We start from the raw sequence: 23683 nt of genomic DNA on the forward strand, positions 1-23683 counted from the left end.
CCACAGAAGCGCAGAAAAGCTGCGTTTTAGGTGGAATTAGTGTTTCAGGGAAATAAGCAAACAAACAACAAGCATACAAACAAAGCTAGTTTCAGCAGGCCTGGATCTAGTCTATGCTACAGCAAACAAGGTGTACCAATTTCATTAAGAAACAGTTCAAATATGCAGGCACTGTAAGCCTTTAACCAGAAATTCTAAGCTCAGAAGGGCAGAGTCTAGCCTCTCCTCCCACAAGAGTGCAGACCACGAACATTCTTAATGTAAAATAACTGGCCTGAAGCCCAAGTGCTTAAACCAGAACTAATACACTTTTAGAATAACAGACACTGAGCCCTCAATCAGCAGTTCCCAACTTAGAAGGATGCAAGTTACCTGTCCTGCCACCACAGTGCAGGCCACAAACCTTCCTATTGTAAACAACTGGTCTGAAGCCCAAGTGCTTAATCCAAAAGACTTAGAATGATAGCTACATTTTAATCAAGTTACTACCAAGCAGTAATAAATACAATTGAATACTTTAAAGAATGCCTGGATTAGTGCTCAAGTTATACAAACAAAGCTAGATTCAGCAGGCCTGGATCTAGTCTATGCTACAGCAGACAAGGTGTACCAATTTCAGTAAGAAGCAGTTCAAATATGCAGGCACTATAAGCCTTTAACCAGAAATTCCCAGCTCAGAAGGGCAGAGTCCAGCCTCTCCTCCCACAAGAGTGCAGACCACGAACCCTCTTAATGTAAAATAACTGGCCTGAAGCCCAAGTGCTAAAACCAGAATTAATACACTTTTAGAATAACAGACACTGAGCCCTCAATCAGCAGTTCCCAACTTAGAAGGATGTAAGCTACCTGTTCTGCCACTACAGTGCAGACCACAAACCTTCTTAATGTAAAACAACTGGTCTGAAGCCCAAGTGCTTAAACTAAAAGGCTTAGAATGAGTTACACCAAGCAGTAATAAGTACAATTGAGTACTTTTAAGATGACGCAAAAGCAAAATAAAGTAGGAAGAAACACAAATACAGTAAAAGCAGATAAATTTTTTTTTTTTTTTTTTTTTGAGTGAGCAAATGAGATGGGCCCAGGAGGAGTATCCAAGTGCAAATTTACAAGAGGGGCGGGCAGTTTCAAAGCCACCAAGATTAACACCAAAACAAAAAACAAGGAGAGTGGGCGGGACCTACTGAAAAAACAGAATCACAACTTCCAGCTAGATATTGCTCAATGCAACACAAACAAATTAATTTAAATCGTGTATTATTTGAAAAAAAGTGCAGATAAAGATTTACTTAACTTCACTTATGCATTCAGTTGATTGATGTCCAGTGGTGGATATGCTAAGAATAAAGAAGTGTTTGTTATGTGTTGTGTAATAGTAAGCGCAAAGGTTTTAGCTTAGGTTTGTAGAGTCTGGTGTGTGCTGTCAGTGTGATCTGGTTCTCTTATATTTAATAAGCTGCATCTTTTGAACTAGAATTTAATTTCTGCAAATGCTTGCCTGCACTTTGCAAGTCTAACTATACAGTTAACCATCAAATAGTTATTTCTTCCTAGTGATGTTTTTAACAGCAAAACAAAATTTTAGTGCATAAATGTTTGCTTCAAGATTAAGTAAAAACATGCATTTCATAGGTTCCAAAATTCTTTTAAATAAGTTCATTGATTTTTAGTAGAGTAATCAGAGCTGGTCTTTTCATTATATTTTCTCTTCATATTGTAAGCTATTATTATTATTGAACAAACAAAACTGAGGGCTGTGTCATTGTACTGCAGATGATAAAAGTATTGCGAAAGAGATGAGCAAGTGGTTGCTAATGGTCTGTACTGGATGTGACACAAGATTGTCTTTGCTTAAAACAGAGTCACCCAAAAAGTATAATTAACACTTAAAACTTCTGCTAGTGAGTGTACTTGGCTCCACGTACAGGTTTCCTTTCAGAAATAAAATGCCTTCATTGTGCATGTGTTTTCTTCAAGGCTGCTCTGAAACATAAGTTTTTCATTACGTTAAGATCAGTTTAGTTTTTATTGCATGCTTATTGTATACAACTGCTGTATTTGGTTATTTGCATCTCTGTTTCTGCTTAGGATTAAGGGAAAGAGCAGCAAGAAGGGTCAGAAAAAGGAATGCGCTTCATCTTCATCGGAGGAGGAGGATGATGATGATTATGATAAAAAGGGAGCTCGTCGGCAGGCAACGGTGAATGTTAGTTATAAAGAAGATGAAGAAATGAAGACTGATTCTGATGACTTGCTGGAAGTCTGTGGTGAGGATGTTCCGCAGCCTGAGGAAGATGAATTTGAAACTTTAGAGAGAGTCATGGATAGTCGAATTGGAAGAAAAGGAGGTAAGTTGAACCAAGTCCTAAATTAGCTTTTGCTTTGCACAAGTAGTCAGGATCTGTTCCAGCTCCATGAAAATTATTTAGATGTAATAAGGAGACTCTCGGCATGGAACAGGTGATACATTTTAACTGTATTTTCTGTTGCTGTTTGGTGCTCTTTACCCCAGTTCTATCTTGAGTAAGACATTTGTATTGTACATTAATTTAACATAGTATCTGGTTGCTGGAAGTCTTTCTTAACTGCCTCATCTTCCCTTTTAAGATGACTTCTTTCAGAAAAGTATTTTTTTCCTCTTCGTTGTTTGTTACCCTTCTCATTGATTACCATCCTTCTGCTTTCTCTCTCCATTTTATTGAAGGAAAAGTTATGTTGGTTTAATTAGAAGTGACTGACTCATTTCCCCAGCAATACACATTTAAATTTTGTGGTTTTCCAGGTTTGTAGACATAATTGACATGCAGTTTGTGGGTTTTGCAGAAAGTCATGTAGGTAAACATCATTTTTTCTAGCGTCAGTTTGCTTGTTGACCCGGCAGTCTGTCTACTGTTTTAGAAGTAAGTGGATGGTTAAAAGTTGCCAGTCTGATTTTCTAACTTAAGTATGGCAGATGTTTGGTAAGGGATGAAGAGTTGGACTTCAGTAAAATAACGGTCACCTTGTGTTACAAGCAGTACTGGTAGCACAGCCTTGTATAAATGTGCGACTGGGGAGGGCACAGTTCTGCAGTCTTGGAAGGCTGATGAACAGCCTGTTGTGTCATCTCTGAGCAGATGTTTGAGAATTGTTCTGAGACATACTGAGTTCAAGTAGATGTTCTTTGTGTTTCACTGTTGCAGTTATCACATTTGGGTTATCCCTGCCAGGATAGCCCTCAGTCGGCCCAAATATCAGAGGCTTAGTATTTCTGCGTCGGTTGCTGTCGCTCCAGGACTGACGTGAGGTCATCAGTGGTATAAAATCAGGCAGCTGATGCCATTACATCAGTCTTGCTTGCCAAGGAGCCCGAAGAAGAACCGCACGAGTACCGGTCGGCTGCTACCTGAGTTTTTCATTTCCGAATTGAAGTTGAAGTCTTCTAAAGCTAAGTAACCCCGTTGGGAATCCTTTTTTTTTGCTCTAACTGATGTCAGAAAAATGTAATAATTGTCTCGCCTGTGGAAAGCAAATACCACACCGAGACTTTCATTCTTACTGCGTCACTTGTTTAGGCCCGCTGTTGCTTTTGTGCTTTGTTCAACGCCATAACTATACATCGTCGGGCCCTTATTGTAGCTAGATAATTTCGCTTTCAGTCCTCAAATTCCAATATGGCTTTGGTAGCCATCGGACAACAGATCTTCCGAAAAAACGTAAGGATAAAGACAGAGACAGACCGCACAGGTCCAAGACTGCTGACGACACTTCCATTAAGCTAGTAGTCAGTTCTCCAGTCCTCAGTGAGACACTTTCGCAGCCCCTGATGCCAGCTTCTGTGGATTCACAGGCCCATTACCGAGACCCTTTCAGAGTCCGGTATGCCGCGAGACTCTTCCACTAAGTATCCTGTGGATGTCTCTACCTTGGATGGGTTCGGAGCCGCTGAGCACTCACAGGCTTCTGAGGAAGTACTTCGCACTACCGATACTCAACACAGACTGACTTCTTTCGTGTTTACAGTTCTTTTGAAAACTGAGTTTCTAAGGCCCAGGGTATGAACCACACCCAAAAAAACGACTACCCAAGCTCAGGCACTTGCTTCCTTGCCTCAGTCTCAAATGCTTAAAATGGCGGAACACCTTATAATGCTTATCAGGGGAAGCCAGGCTACCCCTTCCAAAAGAAAGAGACTTGTCCCCAGTAGTTTTATCTGAACAGGAGTCGGATGACTCATGCATCTGAATATGAAGATATGCAACCCCTCTCTGCTTATGGGGATTCTGATGCAGAGGAATCCATTCCTTCAGCCTGTCCACCCGAGGACTTTTCCTTTGGGGAAACCCTACATACTTTAAGGGAACATTTCCAATGGGAATGTCAGGACTATCCTCAGTTAAAAAAGACTTGGGGAATTTTTATATCTACCACAGCACAGACCTCTGGCCATTCCTCCTGTTCTGGATGTTGTGGATGATGTTTTTATGGAATCCAGTCCGACTCCTGACACCCTCCCTCCTGCTTCCAGGAAACCCGATAGGTACTATAGAGTCCCTGACTGTCACAAATTTCTTTTCAAAAATCCTACTGGTGACCCCAAGGTCATCTCTCAAGGACCTAAAGGAAGCAAAGCAACTTCAGCTAAGAATCCCATCCCCTCAGATAGGGATTCCTGAGCATTAGACAGATGGGGTAAAAAAGTCTACACCTCTGCTACTCTTGCTATTAGAGCATTAAACTGGAATGGAGAATTCATGCATCCCCAATTGCAGACCCTCAATCTGGCAGCCTGCGTTATTCCCTGACCTCTCCTCAAGCTGCCAGTCTAAGCAAACAAGTCCTAGATGTTATACGTGAGGCCAGACGCCCCAGCACTAGAAAGTCTTATGCTTTCAAGTGGAAAAGGTTTTGCACTTGGATCCAGGCTAAGGGAGCTGGAACGGCACAGCCCTCCCTACTTCTCATCCTGGATTACCTGGCAGACCTACTACAGAGGGGTCTATCCTTCTCTTCTCTTCTGTTAAAATTCATGCCTCTGCCTTCTCTGCTCATTTCAGCACAGAGCCGCCTCTTTTCTCACACCCTCTCATCAAACAATTCCTAAGAGGGGCTAACAACTTGAGGCCACGCAGAAAAGCTCCTACCCCTGCTTGGGACCTAAATTTTGTTTTGGAAAAGCTCACCTTGCCTCCCCCCCCCCCCTGTACTGCAGCTTCAGCAGAGTTAAAATTTCTCTCTTGGAAGACAGCCTTGCTTCTGGCCATCGCTTCAGCTAGAAGAGTATCAGAGCTACAAGCACTTATGGCTGTAGAGTCCTTCATCATTTTCCATGCTGACAGGGTCTCCCTCAGGACTAACTCATCCTTCATGCCAAAAGTGGTGTCCAGTGTGGCTCTCAACCAATCCATTAATTTGCCCACCTTTTCTCCTAACCCACAAAACAAGGGGGAAAGGATTCTGCACTCTCTAGATGTGCACAGACAGCTCAGATTCTACCTAGACGGGACTAAATCTTTTAGAAAACTGATCAATTGCTAGTCAGCTTCGCTGCAGAAGCAGAGGACAAGGCCATATCCAAACAAACGATTTCCAAATGGATAGCACACTGCATCCATATGTTCTTCGTGTTTCACTGTTGCAGTCATTACATTTGGGTAATCTGCTTGCAAGTTGCCCTCAGTCAGCCTGATTAACAAAGTCTTGGATCCTGCATCGGTTGCTGTCCCTTCTTCCATGACGTCCAGTCAGGGGTATAAAACATGCAGCTGACGCCATTACATCAGCCTTTCTTGCCGTGCGGTGCCCGAAGCAGAAGCAGTTCGCAAGTGCCGATCGGCTGACTCCTGAAATTTTCGTTTTCGAGTTTCAGAACCGAAGTCTTAAACTTAAAGCTAAGTACCCCGTTGGGGAAACTTTTTCTTGCTCCTTTCCGATGTCAGTAAAAGTTAATAATTGCATTACTTGTGGAAAGCGAATACCTCATAAAGATTTTCATTCGTACTGTATTCCTTGTATAGGCCCTGACCACGACGTACCTTGCTGTTGGTTTTCTGCTTTATTTAATAAGTGTACTATCCGTCGTCTGTATATTTTTGCCTCTAAATATTTCGGTTCTCTGTTTAATTATCCAGAAATGTCGTCTGTTAGCCATCTGACTAGCAGGATCCCGAAAAAATGCAAAGATAAAGACAGAGACAGGCCACCGAGGTCCAAAACTGCCGACGCTTCTAAGCCAGTTGCCAGTTCGCTGGTACTCAGGCACTTTTGCAGCCCCTGATACCCGCTACTTCTGATTCGCAGACCTCTACTGAGACCCATTCGGAGTCCGGTATGCTACGAGATACTTCAACTATGGAACCCGCGGATGTCTCTACCTTGAATGGGTCTGGAGCCGCTGTGCAGGCACCAGCTTCTGAGGGTGTATTCAGGCCTTTTGACTTGCATATTAAATCGACACCTCCTTCATTACTAAGGCCTAAATCTCGATCCATGTCTAAAAAAACAAAGCCCAGGCCACATGCTCAGGCCCCTATGCCTAAAAAACAAATGATAAAAATGGCTGAAGATCTAACAAATCTAATCAGGGGTAGTCAACCCCCCCCAAGAGGCCTGGGGCTGAGCTTGATTATGAATCTTCTGATCAGGATTCTGTTTCTCCTGACTCTTCTGATGACCTGGATTTGTCCATACCTACTTATGAAGATTCTGATGCAGAGGATTTTAATCCCCCTTCTTCCCCTCCTCAGGATTTTTCTTTTGGGGAAACTTTACATACTTTAAGGGAGCATTTTCACTGGGAAAGCCAGGAATTTTCTGATTTAAAAAAGAGGCTTAGGGATTTCCTTATTGTACCTCAGCATAGGCCTTTGGCTATACCTCCTGTACTAGACATTGTTGATGATGTTGTCTCGGAATCCAGTTTGGCCCCTGATTCCCTGCCCTCCTGCTCCTAGTAAACCTGACAGATACTACAGAGTTCCTGAGTCTCACAAGTTCCTTTTCAAAAATCCTGTTGCAGATCCAGAGACTATTTCTCAGGGGCCCGAGGGCATTAAGGCTTCTACTGCTAAAAATCCTACCCCTTCTGATGGAGACTCCAGGGAGTTGGATAGATGGGGTAAAAAGGTTTATACTTCTGCAACCTTGGCAATCACAGCTTTAAACTGCCAATTTCATATGTTAAAATGTCAGCAACATGTAATTGGACTGCTTAAACAGAAAATTGTTAATTCCTGACTGTGTGGAAAATAAAGATTTACAGGACTTCTGCTGAACAAGTTGGAAAAGATACTTTGCAATGTGGTTTTGATTCTTTAGAGGCCTCTTGCAGGGCTGCTGTTACTGGGTCTGTGCTTAGAAGGCATGCTTGGCTTAAGGAGCAATCTTTGCCTGATCATTTTAAAGCTAAATTGTTGGATGCTCCTTTAAATCAGGACCACCTGTTTGGCAACAAGGCTGAAGAAGTTCTTAAAAAGATGGAAGATAAAGCAAAATCTATGCAAACTGTTAAATATGTTTTACAAGTGCAACCTCCTAGATTTAGTAGGCACTGGCCTACTAAAAATTGGTCCTTTCCAGTCCCTTCCAGGTCTTCTCAAGCCAAGCCCAGATGCAGCAAAAAAACCCTGGTTTCAGTCCCAGGGGACTCTCAGAACTAAGCAGTGGGGGGCCTCCACTTCCAAATCTGGAAATAAGACACCCCCCTATGGTAAAGAGTCTCAATGACTTCCTTTAAAAATTTCCAAGCACTTATCTTTTGACCACCCCTTTGGGGGGAAAGATTGCTCTTCATGCAAAGAACTGGAAACTCATAACCCAGGACAAACTGGTTTTAAATATAGTGTCCCAGGGATACAGATTTCATTTCCACATGTTGCCAACTCCAAATGGGTTGCCAGACCTACCCCCAAATCAGTGGGCAGAGGCTCAAAAACAAGTACTTTCCCTCTTAAGCATGGGGGCTATTCAACTGGTACCAGAAGAGGAAAAGGGACAAGGTTTCTACTCCAGACTTTCTGGTACCCAGAAAAGACAAATCATGGCATCCAATCCTGGACCTGTCTACTCTAAACACCTTTCTAGAGATTCCAAAATTCAAGATGCTGACTCTTCACCAATTACTACCTATGCTAGGCAAAGATGCCTGGTTGGCAACACTAGATTTAAAAGAAGCATACCTGCACATCCCAATCGGGGAATATTACAGAAGATACCTACGCTTCAAAGGCTGCACGCATTATCAGTTCTCTGCACTGCCCTTTGGCTTGTCTACTGCGCCCAGGGTATTCACAAAGTGCCTGGCTCCAGTTATTGCATTTTGCAGGCAAAGAAGTATTGAAATGTACCCATACCTTGACAATTGTCTAATTCAGGCAGAAAGCCAGGGCATACTTTTAAATCATCTGGCGTTTGTAAAAAGGGTTCTAACTTGTTTGGGGTACACCATAAATGAAAAGAAATCACAACTGGTACCCTGTCAACAAATTACATTCCTGGGAGCAAGCTTGAATACAACTTCCCAGATGGCTTACCTCACGCCAGACAAGCAAATTCATTTGGTAACCTATTTCAAACAAGTGGCCAGAAAAACCCTGCTATCTGCAAGACAAGTACTGCACGCCTTGGGGTTCATGGCCTCCTGCAATCTTCTAATTCCATATGCAAGACTGCATATGAGGAAACTACAGTAGTATCTAAAATGCCTATGGAGTCACCATTCTCACAGCCTGCAAACAATGAATTCCTATCATGCCTTGCCTATGCCTAGAGTTCCTCTGGTGGGCAGAGGCCTGCCACCAAAACAAGGGTCTACCATTCACACTATCCCCTGCCGCCCAAACCCTAACAGATGCATCAGACTATGCATGGGGGGCTCACCTGGCAGGGAAGTGCATTCAGGGCAAATAGAACCCAAGTCAAATGCACCTACATTTCAAATCAAAAAGAAATGTTAGCTATATAGAATGCTCTGACAGCCTTCAAGGACTACATTCTTCTAGGACAACTAATGGTAAAGACGGGCAACACCACGGTTATGTGGTACATAAGCAGGAGGATACACATTCCTACCTTCTCTGCAGACTAGCCATGGCATTGTGGAACACAGCCTTGAGCTACCAAGTGCACCTACAAGCTCAATTCCTGCCAGGAAAATTAAATACACTGGCATGTGGACTAAGCAGAAACCTCATGGACCCATACGAGTGGAAACTGGAACCAAGTATTTTTAACATGTTGACAAGCGAATGGGGGAACCCAGACATCTATTTGCCTCCCCCCAGAACTACCAGTTGGACAAGTTTTACACAAGTACTCCCCACAAACAAGCCTGGAAAGTGGATGGTCTGTCCTTCAGCTGGAAAAACCTATCCCGTCTATGCCTTCCCCCCGCTGCCTCTGTTCTCCAAAGTTCTACTAAAAGTCAAGCAGGACAAACCAAGCATGATCTTGATTGCTCCAGACTGGCCACGCCAACACTGATGCCCCCTCCTGCGCAGTGTGTCACAGTTATCTCCATGGCACCTGCCTCAGACCCCTTCCCTGCTGTCTCAGCAGGAGAACCAAATTCTACACCCTCAGCTTCCAGCATTGAACCTTGCAGCCTGGCTAATCATTTAAATTCACCCTTATCCCTCAGCAAACCTGTTTTGGATGTCATCTTAGAGGCTAGGAGACCTAGTACTATAAAATCTTATGCTGAAAAATGGAAAAGATTCTGTGCCTGGAACCAATCTCAAGGGATGAGCACAGCAGCACCCAGTTTACCTCAGATTTTGCAATACTTAACTGAGATGCTTCATAAGGGCCTGTCTTTTTCCTCCATTAAAAGCCACACCTCAGCCATTTCAGCTGATTATAACACAGAACCTCCCCTCTTCTCTCATCCTCTGCTCAAGCAGTACCTCAGAGGGGCCAAAAGCTCCAACCCCTGCCTTGGGATCTTAACTTTGTATTGGAAAAACTTACTCTACCTTCTTTAGAGCCAGCTGCTACTGCAGACTTAAACATTTCTTTCTTGGAAAACAGCTTTCCTTTTAGCAATCACTTCAGCTAGAAGGATATCTGAATTACAGGCCCTTATGGCAGTGGAGCCTTTCATTATCTTTCATGCGGACACGGTGTCATTCAGGACCAATCCATCCTTCATGCCCAAGGTGGTATCCAGTGTGGCTCTTAATCAATCCATTCATTTGCCAACCTTCTTTCCAAATCCACAGAACAAAGGGGAACGGATTCTGCATTCTTTGGATGTGCACAGATGACTTAAATTCTACTTTTACAGGACTAAACCTCGCAGAAAATCTGAACAACTGCTGGTGGCATTTGCTGCAGGGGCAGAGGGGAAGGCTATTTCAAAACAAACCATTTCTAAATGGAGAAGCCATTGCATTCATTTCTGCTATTAGCACCATGGAAAACCTATCCCCCAGGGGATCAGATCTCACTCCAGCAGGGCTGCATCTACTTCTGCAGCCTTTCTCAGAGGTGTCCCTACCAGGGACATCCTAGAAGCTGCTACCTGGAGTTTTGTACATACTTTCACCAACCATTATCATTTGCCAATTTTCTCTAAATCCTGAGCTGGCTTTGCCACTGCTGTCTTGCAGGGCCTTATAGCTGGCCCTAATGCTATATAAACTCCTCCTCCCAACCATAGCTTTGGGAATCTACCCAAATGTAATGACTGCAACAGTGCAACACAAAGAACATAGTACAGTTGTGTGCACTTACCATAAATGTAGATGTTCGAGTGTATTCACTGTTTCAGTCCTGGTTACCCTCTCTCCAGCCCCGTATTTTCTTCTAGCTGTACCTTTATTTTCCTTTACTATGCTTAAAAGCCTTTTTGGTGTATTGGCTTTTTGTTGGAGGTATACCTTTATGTTTGTTTGCTCCCCATTAAGGGGGCACCTGACATCTGGGGCAAGAAAAACTGATGTAATGGCGTCGGCAGATGTCATGGAAGAAGAGACAGCAACCGACGCAGGACCCAAGACTTTGTTAGTCAGGCCGACTGAGGGCAACCTGCAAGCAGATTACGCAAATGTAATGACTGCAACGGTGAATACACTCAACATCTACATTTATGGTAAGTGTACACAACTGTACTTTCTGCTACAAACAGCATGGGAAACCTCCTCCCAAGGGGGTCAGGACACATTCCACCAGAGCAGTCTCCACCTCTGCACCTTTCCTCAGAGGGGTCCCCACCAGGGACATTCTGGAGGCTGCAACATGGACATTTGTTCATACCTTCACCAAACATTACCACTTGCCTATCTTCTCCAAGTCCAGGGCAGGTTTTTCCACCACATTCTTGCAGGGCATCCTAGCCAGCCCCCAGTCTTCTTGACTGCCTCCATCATTTTCTTCAGCTTTGGGAATCAACCCAAATGTGATGACTGCAACAGTGAAACACGAAGAACATAGTACAGTTGTGTACACTTAACATAAATGTAGATGTTAGAGTGTATTCACTGTTGCAGTCCTGGTTTCCCTCCCTCCATCCTATTTGTCTTCTCTGTCTCTCTCTCTCTCTCTCCTTACAAGGAATTTTTTGGTATTTACTTTCTACTGGTGGTGTTCTTCCACCATAACCTAGCTCCCTATTGGGGGCTCCTGACAGGGCAAGAAAAACTGATGTAATGGCTTCGGCTGCCTGATTTTATATCACTGACGACCTGAAGTCAGTCCTGGAGCGACAGCAACCGACACAGAAATACTAAGCCTCTGGTATTCCGGCCGACTGAAGGCTACCCTGGCAGGGATAATCCAAATGTGATGACTGCAACAGTGAATAGATTCTAACATCTACATTTATGATAAGTGTACACAACTGTACTTTACCTTGACATTTATAAATAACAGACCTATGACTCATAACAAGTTGTGGAACATTTAAGAGATGCCTGGATGTTCTTCATCTCACATTGCTGCAGTCCTTACATATGGGTAGTCCGCTGTCCTCGGTCGGCCCGAATACCAAAGTATTAGGCTGACGTCGGTCAAGGCGCTTAAAACTGACATCAGGACGTCAGGGTACAAAAGCGCATGACCGACGTCATATCCTCAGTCTTTTTTGCCGCATGGTCCGATGCAGAAGCAGCGTTGCAAGTGCCGTTCGGCGTTCTGAAATTTTTCGAGTTCGGAGTTTCAGACTGAATCCAAGTTGGCTAAGTACCCCGTTGGGGATTATTTTGTTTTTTTTCTTGCCTCAGTGTAGTACCGGATGTCAGAAAAAGTGAATAATTGTATTTCTTGTGGGAAACAGATACCGCATAGGGATTATCATTCTTTGTGCATTCCTTGTTTGGGGCCTGAGCACGACGTAGTTGGGTGTCGCTTTTGTGCTAGGTTCAATAAGCGCACTATTGCGAAGGTTAGATTGTGCTAGGCTGGTCTTGTAAGCGGTGCAATTATAATATGCCGCCGGATTCTCCGGCCCGCTTCCAAGAAGCGCAAAGACAAAACAGTTAAGCCCAGGCAAGATGAGTCGTCCGTTCCGGACGCCGGTTCTTTAGAGGCTTCAGTGGAACCGGTGGGTCCGACGGAGACGACTTTAGAGTCTCAGGGGGAGACTTTAATTTTGCAGGATGTGGCCTCTCTTGAGGCAGGGCAGGCTGAAGGGGCTTCTCAGGTTACTGTACTCCCCTCCCTTCCCAGGGTGGTTAGGCCCTCTCCTTCTGTTTCCAAGGCTTCTCCCAGGGGCAGGCCAGGTTTAGCTTCTGTTGGTGTCACTCCTAGTTCAGCAGGGTCTGTGCCTAAGAAGCACATGCTTAAAATGGCAGAAGATTTGATTACTCTGATTAGAGGTTCTTTGCCCCCTCCTGATAAGAGGCCTAGGGTGGAGCCAGAGTTGGGAAGTTTTGAACAGGCTTCAGATGTTTCAGAGTCTTCGGCTGAAGACTTGCAGGAGTACTCTCCTTATTCTGATTCTGATGCAGAAGATTCCACTCCTTCTGCTTCTCCTCCAGAGGATTTTTCTTTTTCAGAGACACTTCACTCTATGAGGGAGCATTTTAAGTGGGAAGGTCAAGACTTCTCTGATTCTCGGAAAAGGCTTAGGGAATTTTTGCTTTTACCTCAACATAGGCCCTTAGCTATACCGCCTGTTCTGGATGTTGTGCAGGATGTGTTTTCAGAGGCTTCGCTTAATCCTGATTCTCTGCCTCCTGCGCCTGTTAAGCCAGATAGGTATTACAGGGTGCCTGAGGCTCATAAATATCTTTATAAGAGTCCTAGGGCGGACCCAGAAACTATTAGTCAGGGACCCAAGGGTGTTAAGGCCTCTGTTGTAAAAAATCCGGTTCCTCTAGATAAAGAGGCCAGAGCTTTGGATAGATGGGGAAAGAAGGTCTATACTTCTTCTACCTTAGCAATGAGGGCTTTGAATTGCCAGTTTCATATGTTGAAATATCAAAACTTTCTTCTTTCTCAATTGAAATCTAAGGTGGATGCTCTGGCAGAAGGCATTGAGTGTAAAGAATTACAAGATTTGGTGCATGTATCTGAGCAGGTTGGTAAGCATTCTTTGCAATGTGGTTTTGATGCTGTGCAGGCCTCGTCTAGGGTGGCTGCCACTGGTTCAGTTCTTCGCAGGCACGCCTGGCTGAAGGATCAGAATTTTCTGACCATGTTAAAACAAGGATTTTGGATGCTCCTTTGCAGTCTGAAGTGTTGTTTGGTCCACCTGTGGAATCAGTCTTGAAGAAAATGGAGGACAAGGCTAAGTCTATGCAGACTGTTAAGGATTTTTTGCAAGTTCAGCCTCCAAAGTTTAGTAGGAATTGGCCTGCTAAGGGGTGGGCGTATCCTTCTTATGATTCTCAGTCTAGGGGTAGATCTAGACGTGGTAGGGGCAGAGCTCAGAGTTCCTTCAGACCTAGAACAGGGAGTTCACCTGCACAATCTTGAGTGAGGGTAGGGGCCAGTCCTTTCGTAAACAGGCCCAATGACCTACTTTTCAGCTGCCAGATCCCTCTTGCCTGGCAGCACCTTTGGGAGGAAGGTTGGCACTTTTCAAGGAAAATTGGATTTAATTACCCAAGACAAATGGGTACTGGATATCATACACCGAGGTTACAAGTTTTATTTCCATACCTTGCCTCCTTTCAAAGGCATGCCAGATGTTCCTCCTCAGCAAAGACTAGAGGCTCACAACCAAATTTCTCTTCTACTTCAAATAGGAGCTATACAACCGGTCCCTCTGCCAGAAGTGGGCCTAGGATTTTATTCTCGCCTGTTTCTAGTACCAAAGAAAGGGACACGTGGAGACCCATTTTGGACTTATCTATCCTCAACACATATCTGGACATTCCCAAGTTCAAAATGTTGACGTTACAACAGCTTTTGCCTCTGCTGGGCAAAGATCACTGGATGGTGACTCTGGATCTCAAGGAGGCTTACCTTCATGTTCCTATCAGGCCCAGTTGCAGGAAGTATCTGCGTTTGGCTGGGACTTTTCATTATCAGTTCTCTGCATTGCCCTTTGGCTTATCTACTGCCCAGAGTGTTCAAGGTTCTGGCTCCAGTGGTAGCTTTCTTCAGGCTAAGAGGAATACAAATCTATCCTTATTTGGACGATTGCCTGATTCTGGCTCAAGGAAAGGACGAACTTCTTCATCATTTGCAGTATGTGATGGCAGTGCTAAGATGCCTAGGGTATTCTGTGAACGAAATAAAGTCCAGTCTAGTACCCTCTCAGGACATGTGCTTTCTGGGTGTGAGACTGAATACAGCATCCCAGATGGCCTTTTTAACCCCGGACAAACAAAAGAATCTTTCTCTTTATTTCCATCAATTGTCTCGTCAGTCCAGGCTGACTGCAAGGACAGTCCTTCAAGCCTTGGGGTTCATGGCATCTTGTATTCTGGTACTTCCCAATGCCAAACTGCATATGAGGAAGCTACAATGGTATCTCAAAATGTATGGACCAACACTGCCAAGATATGGACACTGTCATTCAGATAATACCTTGCATTCAAAAGGAATTTTTGTGGTGGGCTCAGGAATGTCACCTAAACAAGGGACTCTCTGTGACCCGACCAGAGGCGAGTCAGATTCTAACGACAGATGCCTCAGACAAAGCTTGGGGAGCTCATCTAAATGGAAAATGGATACAAGACACGTGGCCTGCCAGACTTCAACATTTACATATCAACTTGAAGGAGATGTTAGCAGTCCAATTTGCATTGATAGCTTTCAAGGATTTACTTCTTCCAGGGCAGGTGTTGATTCAAACAGACAACACAACTGTCATGTGGTACATCAACAAGCAAGGGGGGACACATTCATATCCTCTATGCAGACAAGCAATGATTTTGTGGGAGACTGCTCTCAGTTTGCAGCTAAATCTTCAGGCAAGGTTTCTGCCAGGAGCACAGAACTCCTTAGCAGATGTGTTGAGCAGACAAATTATGGATCCCCACGAGTGGAAATTGGATCCTCATGTATTTCAAAAATTGACAGTGTTATGGGGAACTCCAGACATAGATCTGTTCGCTTCTCCACTAAATTACCAGCTGCCAAAGTTTTGCACGAAAAGGTTTCATCCCACAGCTTGGAAAGTGGATGCTCTCTCATTCAATTGGAGCAATCTTCACGTGTATGCCTTTCCACCACTGCCTCTCCTCCCAAAGGTACTCCTGAAGGTCAGACAGGACAAGCCAACCATGATTTTAATAGCTCTGGATTGGCCTCGACAGCACTGGTACCCATTACTGAGAAGTCTGGTATGGGAGCCTCCATGGCCTTTACCTTGATTCCACACCTGCTGTCTCAGGAGAACAGTCATTTACTCAATGTCAAACTTCACTCTCTACATCTAACAGCCTGGCATATTCTGTTTTAAACCCTGGAGGGTCTCAGCTTCTACAACAAGTTTTGAATGTTATTTTGGAGGCCAGACGGCCTAGTACAAGGAAAGTTTACGCAGATAAATGGAGGAGATTTTTAATTTGGAGTACAGCAAAGGACTTTGATGTTTCTAAACCTAACTTAAGTGTTGCTCTTCAATACCTTACTGAGTTATTGGACAAAGGTTTGTCCTTCTCCTCTATAAAGGTTCATGCTGCAGCAATTTCTGCTCACTATGACTGTGACCCACCATTGTTTTCTCATCCTTTGTTTAAGCAATTCCTTAGAGGGGCACAGAATATAAGACCCCCACGTAGAGCTCCTACTCCTGCTTGGGATCTCAATTTTGTGTTGGAGAAACTCACTCTACAACCTTTTGAGCCTGCAGCGACTGCCGAGTTGAAATATTTATCATGGAAGACTGCTTTTTTTTGGCCATTACATCTGCGAGAAGGGTTTCTGAATTACAGGCCCTTATGGCGGTTGAGCCTTTCTTAATTTTCCACAAGGATAGGGTGTCTTTGCGTACTAACCCTTCCTTTATGCCTAAAGTGGTTTCTAGTGTGGCTTTAAACCAAACTATTCATTTGCCTACGTTTTATGAAACCCCCAAAATAAAGGGGAGAAGATTTTGCACACTTTGGATATACACAGACAGTTACGATATTATTTGAGCAGAACTAAAGGGTTCAGGCAGTCTCAGCAGTTGTTTGTTTCATTTGCTTTGTGTTCTCAGGGCAAACCTGTTTCAAAACAAACTATTTCTAAGTGGATTGGTTTTTGTATTGATTTCTGTTATTCCCATCATGGTAAGGAAATTCCAACTGGGATTAGGCCTCATTCCACTAGGGCTACTGCCACTTCTACAGCTTTTTTAAGGGGGGTGGCTACTAAGGATATTTTGGAGGCAGCTACTTGGAGTTCAGTGCATACTTTCTCTAAGCATTACCACCTTCCACTTTACTCTAAATCTAGGGCTGGATTTGCCACTGCAATTTTACAGGGCATTTTGGCAGCTCCTAATGCTGTATAGTTTTGCCATCCTCCCTTACCTCTGCTTTGGGATTCTACCCATATGTAAGGACTGCAGCAATGTGAGATGAAGAACATAGTACAGTTTTGTACCTACCATAAATGTAGATGTTCGAAGATCCACATTGCTGCAGTCCAACCTCCCTCCTTCCCCTCTGTAGTTAGAGGTGGTTGTGTGGTTTGGGTTGTAAATATTGTAAATATGGTTAGTGCAGGGGTGGTTGGTTGTTTTTTGCTGTTTTTGGGCTTTGCCCTTTCTTTTTAGGGCCTTCTGACATCTGGGGCAAGAAAAGACTGAGGATATGACGTCGGTCATGCGCTTTTGTACCCTGACGTCCTGATGTCAGTTTTAAGCGCCTTGACCGACGTCAGCCTAATACTTTGGTATTCGGGCCGACCGAGGACAGCGGACTACCCATATGTAAGGACTGCAGCAATGTGGATCTTCGAACATCTACATTTATGGTAGGTACAAAACTGTACTTTTTAAACTGCAGCCATAGTCACTATGAAAGATGGTTTTTGAAAGTGTTAGATCTGTGATTCTTTGTGGTAGGTAGGCATTTAGGGCACTCCTTCAGGTGCCTTTTTAGCAGTTAATTTTTTTTCTTATTTCAGGGCTTTACTCTTTGGAAACATGCAGCCACAGCTAGCTTATGTGCTCTTGAACAAGGTTTAAAGGCCTGCACCTTGCCTCAAAAATCTTCATTTCTTTGCAGCTCTTTATGTATTTCAGATCTCAGCCTGATGTGTATTGGAAAGTTTCTGCAGTTGATGCTTAAAAGGCATTACCATCCAAGTGTTTTTTGCACTCGAAATTTCATGAGTCTGGATCCTGACCTACAGAAGCTTCTTTTTTTTTTAATGTAGCCTTGTTTGAGAATATTAAAGATAGCTGTAAATGCCATTCTTTTCAGCTTGGCTGCACAGCGGGCAGTGCCATGAGAAGCTTGTAAAACCTGTTTTTTTTCCAATGTGCAGGCCTGCAAGGTGGGTGGGGAATGGATGGAAGCAGGAGCCAGATTTCAGGGTATTAGCCAAGAGGCAAGGCAGCAGATTACAACAGGGATAAAGTTGTTTTTTTGCTGGGTCTGCAACAGTTGCATTAGAATCATCATGTGTATTCCATTTGTAATAGTGGTAATTATCCATTTGTTCTTTGACAGTGAGTGAAGTATCCCCTAGGCGTTTTCTTTGTGAATGATACCTCAGAAATGGTATTGCCCCATCCTTTTGTAAAGTATACAGCATTTTTTTTTTGCTGCATTGTGCATACAGATCATGCCGTGTGATATATTTATGAAGTCAGTGTGGCACAGAAGGTCCACTTTTTTCACCCCCCTTAAGGCTGGCTCTTTAGAGAAGGTTGAGTAGGTCCCTCACTGACATACCTACTGAGTTACTAACTACCTTAGTTGACATTGGACTTTAGTCCCCTCCCCCCATGTCCATGAATGGGCTTGTGTAAGATTCCTTTATGAGCTAGCTGACAAAGGACCCTTGGGATCCTTGCCTTTTGGAAATGTAGGATCACCCAGATTCTGATCCTTTCACCACAAGAAGTTGTATAAGGCTGTAGGCGTCCCTTCTAGGGACAAGTCTGATCTTTAGGTAGATCTTTCTAGGCTGATTCTTGTGGCCGTCTTACCCAGCTTAGGGCCAAAGGCCACACTGCATAGTTATTTTCTCTGCTAAACAGAATCCAGAACATTGGACAGAACCAGCAGAAAGCAACAATGGACATCTGGGCTCTTAATTCACCTGTTGCAAATGTTTTTCCTGCTGTACTATGCTTTGGCAAAGCTGAGTATACTTAATCACATGTCAAGGAACTGTGTAGGAGGAAGGAAAGAAACCTCTGTGGCTGCACTAATGAGATTTCGTGTAACTTGGTAAACCTTTGACATAACCGATGCTGTTGCCAGATGTACTGCTGTATGGCTTGTATACTTCCTGCTCTTTTTCCTTCATTCACTCAATCATGCTTTCATATGTATTTAGAGGCCTAAAGCCACAGTAGTGAGAAAAAAAAAATATTAAACTGCAAAGTTAACATTAAAACTTTAGGAAGACCTTGTAAAATAGTCTTGATTAAAAATTAAAAGTAAAACTAAAAAAAAAAAAAAAAAAAAAAACGTGAGCAAATGATGTATCCTTATTAGTGTCCAGATAGACTCTCCTGAAACGATTGTTGCTCTCAGACATTGTAAAAGGGAGTACTCTAAAGCAGTTTGTTGTACAAGACTGGGATAACATAGTTAAAAGATAACAACATACTAGATATCTACATTTGGGTTTATGGACCTGCTAGCAGCCATTCACCTGATGACCTGCTTTCATGTAGCCAGGACATAAGGTCTCAACAGACTTTAGTTGAACAGGGCTCAGTTTGTGAAGGCCATGGTGTGTGAGGGTCAAGTTTCTGAAGGCGCACTTAGCTGTGAGCACAACTGTTTTCAAGAGAAGGTTTACCTTAGAGAGCTTCCACTGGTCACATTTTTAATGAATACATCTGATATTGTTCTTTTCATTCTTCTTTAACCCATAGGTTCGGATCTGATCCTCATATCCGACTCGGCCGCATATTCCAGACTTTGATTCCAACTCTTGAGCTCCTCCCACTACCCGTAATGCCTTAGCCCATCCCCATTACCTCAGATCTCATTAGTTGCCATTGTGCTCAGATGCATGTTCCTCTCTCGAGTTGATATATAGTGAATATTTGTGAGTTCATCTTTTTATTCTACTTTAAAAAGTTGGTTTTCTGTCTTATACTGTTTCTTTACGTCTTCCCTCTTAGTTTCTCGCTGGCATTATGACTGCCACTATTTTTTATATATAGTACTATCTTTTAACATAATTGGTATTCTATTTACCTTTTAATCAAGGTAATTTTTTAAATTACCACTGTTGGTAATTATCCTTTTTTATCTACTTTCACTCGGGCAAAAAAAATTCCTTTTTCCTTTCAATGTATTGCTTATTTACATTGGTAGCAGATACTATTGGTGTTTTTTCTTCCATTTCGGGTAAACCAATGGGCTTCAAAAAATGCACTTCTTATGGCTTAAAATTCTGAATTTGGATGTCCAAAAGGAGTGCATTTATTGGTTTGGAGCTGGTCACCTGGATGCAAACTGTTCAGTTTGTTTAACCTTTTTATTCAAGGGCCTTGGCTGACCGACGCAACACATTAATATTAAAGGGACAACTTCTTGCTTCTGCTACGTCTTCAGGGGCTCAACTCCTTCTAAAGTGGTCTCAAATCTACTCTGTCAGAGTAAAGAAAATGCTCCCCACCAAAGTCCTCCAGGTCTTCATCAGAGGCACCACTCAAAAGCCGTAAGTTGTCTGATCTGACAGTATCAGATCCAAAGACCCATCCTTTGGATCCGAAACTCTTGGATCCAAAATCTTCTGCTCCGATAATTATATCTGCAAGTCCAATGGTGCCTTCTTTGGATCCAAGATCCTCTGATCCAAAATCTGGCACCTCACAAGGCAGTCATAAGGCAGAGTATACTATTAAACCTGTATGTCCTACTCTGTGGGACCCCATTATTGCAGACCCCTAAGACATTCAAGACCTCCATCTACTATATCATCCAGGTCCTTCAGAAGTTTGTCATACATGGATGTGGATAGGATGATGCAAAAATTTCTCAGAGCTCAGATCCAGATGGAAGTCATACTGGCTCCATCCTCTATCAGCTCCATGAGCCTTCCTCCATCATCCCACACTATTCTCTCTCCTTCTCTGATCTGACCAGTTTGAGTCCCAGGATTCGAAATCCCTGAGAGGTCCAGCATCTAATTCAGGAAGATTTCTTCTTTGAATCTGATTGTATCCCTGACTGATTATGGTCCAGTGCTGTCTGATCTGATTGGGTCTGAGAGCTGAAGCATTGGAATCAGATCTGTGGGTCTGGGATTGACTCTGATGTATCTGACCCTGCCCTTTTGAGCCTTGGCTTTAGACAGTTCAGGTTTGGTTTCATGCTTGAAGCGTGGATCTGAGGGCGGTAAAAATCTAACTTTGCTGGGAGCTTCAGCTCTGCTGATTGAGATCTCTCCAGGTCCATCTGCCTTTGATACTGTGAAAAGGGCTTTTTTCTATTCAGAGAACAGTCGTCTCATTTTTCCGATTTTAATCTCTTTCCCTTGTTGACTCCACAGGGACAGCCAGTTCCAACAACTGTCCAATTGGTTCTGGTAGAGAAACTTCCCCTGTCTTCCGATACCTCCCCTGAACATCCCATGGAGGAAGTGCATCGGAAGAGACCATGCAGGAGGAGGCACATAGACTCCCCAGTGGAGTCTCTCATGGAGGATACTGATTTTTGGTGAAGGGTGCCCCAGCTCACCACTGGATGACATGTCTTTCAGAGGCATTTTAGAGATATTTAAACAAAAAGGTGGCTGGTCTTCTGAAAACCCCTCTCTGGAAGAATCTATATTTTTGGAGATTTTGGTTCTGGCCTATCTACGTCTTAGGTTATTCCCTGGCAGATGAATTCATCGATTTAGTTTCCTGCCGGGCTTGGAAGACGATTGATATCATCAAACCTATTCTGAAAAGACATGACAAATTCTTAGCCTCTCCAAAAGACAGACCCCACTGGAGCAAAGGAGTCCCAGTTGATCCTGTGGTGGTGGTGATAACCACCAAGAAAGAGCTTGCAGAATAGAGCTTTTCTGTCCATCCACCAAGCAGTATGTCTGGAACGTTTGACAGATTTGGAAAGAGAGTCTATCCTTGGCAACCTTTGCCCTGAGGTCTCTTAAATACCTGGCACACTTCACAAGACTTCAGAGAGATTTGACCAAAGAGCTATCAGATACTCTCTTGGGCCCATGCTGCAGAGGATTTCAAAAGAGCATCCTTGCAGCTGGCCACCCTTTTGTCTGTATCAAATGCTTCAATGAGGCTGATTTCTCACACAACTGAAGACACCTCACAAAGCAGCTGTTTCAAATATTGCCATAAGGAGACGTGCCTCGATGTGGCTGTGACTTTGCAGTGCCTTTTAAGATGTCTTTTATCATTGCCCCATTCGATGGTACATCCTTATTTGGGCTGTCTGTAAAAGAGACGCTTACCCGCAGCGAAGTTCATAGGTTCATAGATTAGTACTAGACTAACTGCCCTTGCGAGCCATTTTAAGCCTAGGTAATTATCCTTTGTGAGACTCAAACCCTGCACCTTGTGTTTGTAAGACAAACACCTTAACCAAGACCGTCTGCCCTGGGAATCAAGTTTTCTACCCCACAGCGGACCTTCTCTAGGAATCGGGCAGTAAGATAAGGTTCTGAAAATCTGAGACCTTTCTAAGATCTGCGTGGGGACAATTCCTCCAGAGGAAGAGAAGGAAATTCTAAAGGGAGATGTCACCCTAGAGGCAGAGGAGGCCTGCAGAACTAGGGTTTCCAGGATTCCTTTCTGGACAGACCCATCCATTGCTCCATTGCTCCTGAAGCGCTGCCCAACTGTCCATCTCTGGAGGCAGTCGGGACGATTATCCCAGCAGCTAGAAGCCTGGGCAAACATAACAGAAGATACCTGTGTGTTAAAAATAGTATCTAGATACTGTTTCATTCCATTTTTCCAGCTTACTTTTCACAATAGGAAGAAACTTCTCAATGTTCCAGCCAGAGGAAAGACACAGGAAAAGAAATTCAAAACCTGTTCGAAATTCATCCCAAAAGATCCCACCAGACCAAATAGGGTTCAGAACTTACTCGCGCTTCTTTTTAGTGTCCAAGAAGACAGGGGCCTCAGACCAGTTTTGAATCTAAGCAGACTGAATCAGTATGTGAAATGGTCACAGTACAGGCAATCCTGACATTTCTTCAGAAGGGAGGATTGGATGTGCTTGATAGATCTTCAGGATGTGTACTTTCGCATCAAAATAGACAGGCACTCCCAAAGATGCTTATGCTTTCAGCTGGGTGACAATCGCCATCAATTCAGAGCCCTGCCCTTTGGAATCACCACAGCCCCCAAGGTGTTTACCAGATGCATGGCGGTGGTGGCTGCTCATCTGAGATTGAAAGGAGCCTGAGTGTTTCCATATCTGGATGACTGGCTCCTCACCACCCCCTCCAAGCATCTTCTACATTCCAAGGACTTTTTATTTTATTTTTTTATTTTACTCCAGATTTGCCAGTCACTGGGGTAAATTATGCCAAATTAAACCTAACACCAGCTCAGAGCCCGGAGTTCATTGGTACACATCTGGATACAACACTGGTAGCTTCACTACCACCTCATCACATACACACCATCAGGAGTCAAGTTCATCCATTTTCCCATCAGTCTCCTCCAGCAAGATCAGTTCTTCAAGCACTAGTATCTGTGGCAGCAGCCATAGTATTACTTCCCTTCGGACGTTTCTTTATGCATGTCTTTCAATGGACTCTACCTTTGGTGGTCCATTCTACATCAACACCTATTCTTTTCAGTCAAGCTAACTCCAGCTTGCAGATGACACTGGTGGAATCTTATCAGACGACATTCATCTAGGCCAGCCTTTTGTTTTGCCATCTCCAATGGCCACAGTGACCATGGATGCTTCTCAGCTGGGGTGGGTAGGAGCATTTCCTGGGAAGGACAATTAAAGGCATGTGGTCCCCCCAAGAGACCAATCTGCATATCGGGGTACTCACATTGTAGGCATTTCATGATGCTCTTCCTCTAGGGACTATTATAGTTCAGACTGGCAACATGTGTGATCTGCTACATCAACAAACAAAAAGGGACCCAGTCTTATCCCGTATGCAGAGAGACCATGAGAGTGCGGGAATGGCTTATCTCATCAGA

At 43.7% G+C, this 23683-nt stretch overlaps 1 protein-coding gene across 1 annotated transcript in view; it reads left to right on the plus strand.

Moving 5' to 3' along the window:
- CHD1 (chromodomain helicase DNA binding protein 1) overlaps positions 1 to 23683 on the plus strand; it is a gene marked incomplete in the record, with an annotated part of 4694407 nt that overhangs the window by 530279 nt on the left and 4140445 nt on the right. The window contains 1 exon segment of the mRNA XM_044063873.1: positions 2086 to 2345. Within this exon segment, the coding sequence (XP_043919808.1) occupies positions 2086 to 2345 (260 nt within the window).

Source organism: Protopterus annectens, chromosome 2.part2 (genome assembly GCF_019279795.1).
Source record: "Protopterus annectens isolate FY-2018-M chromosome 2.part2, PAN1.0, whole genome shotgun sequence".
Lineage (NCBI taxonomy): Eukaryota > Metazoa > Chordata > Ceratodontiformes > Protopteridae > Protopterus > Protopterus annectens.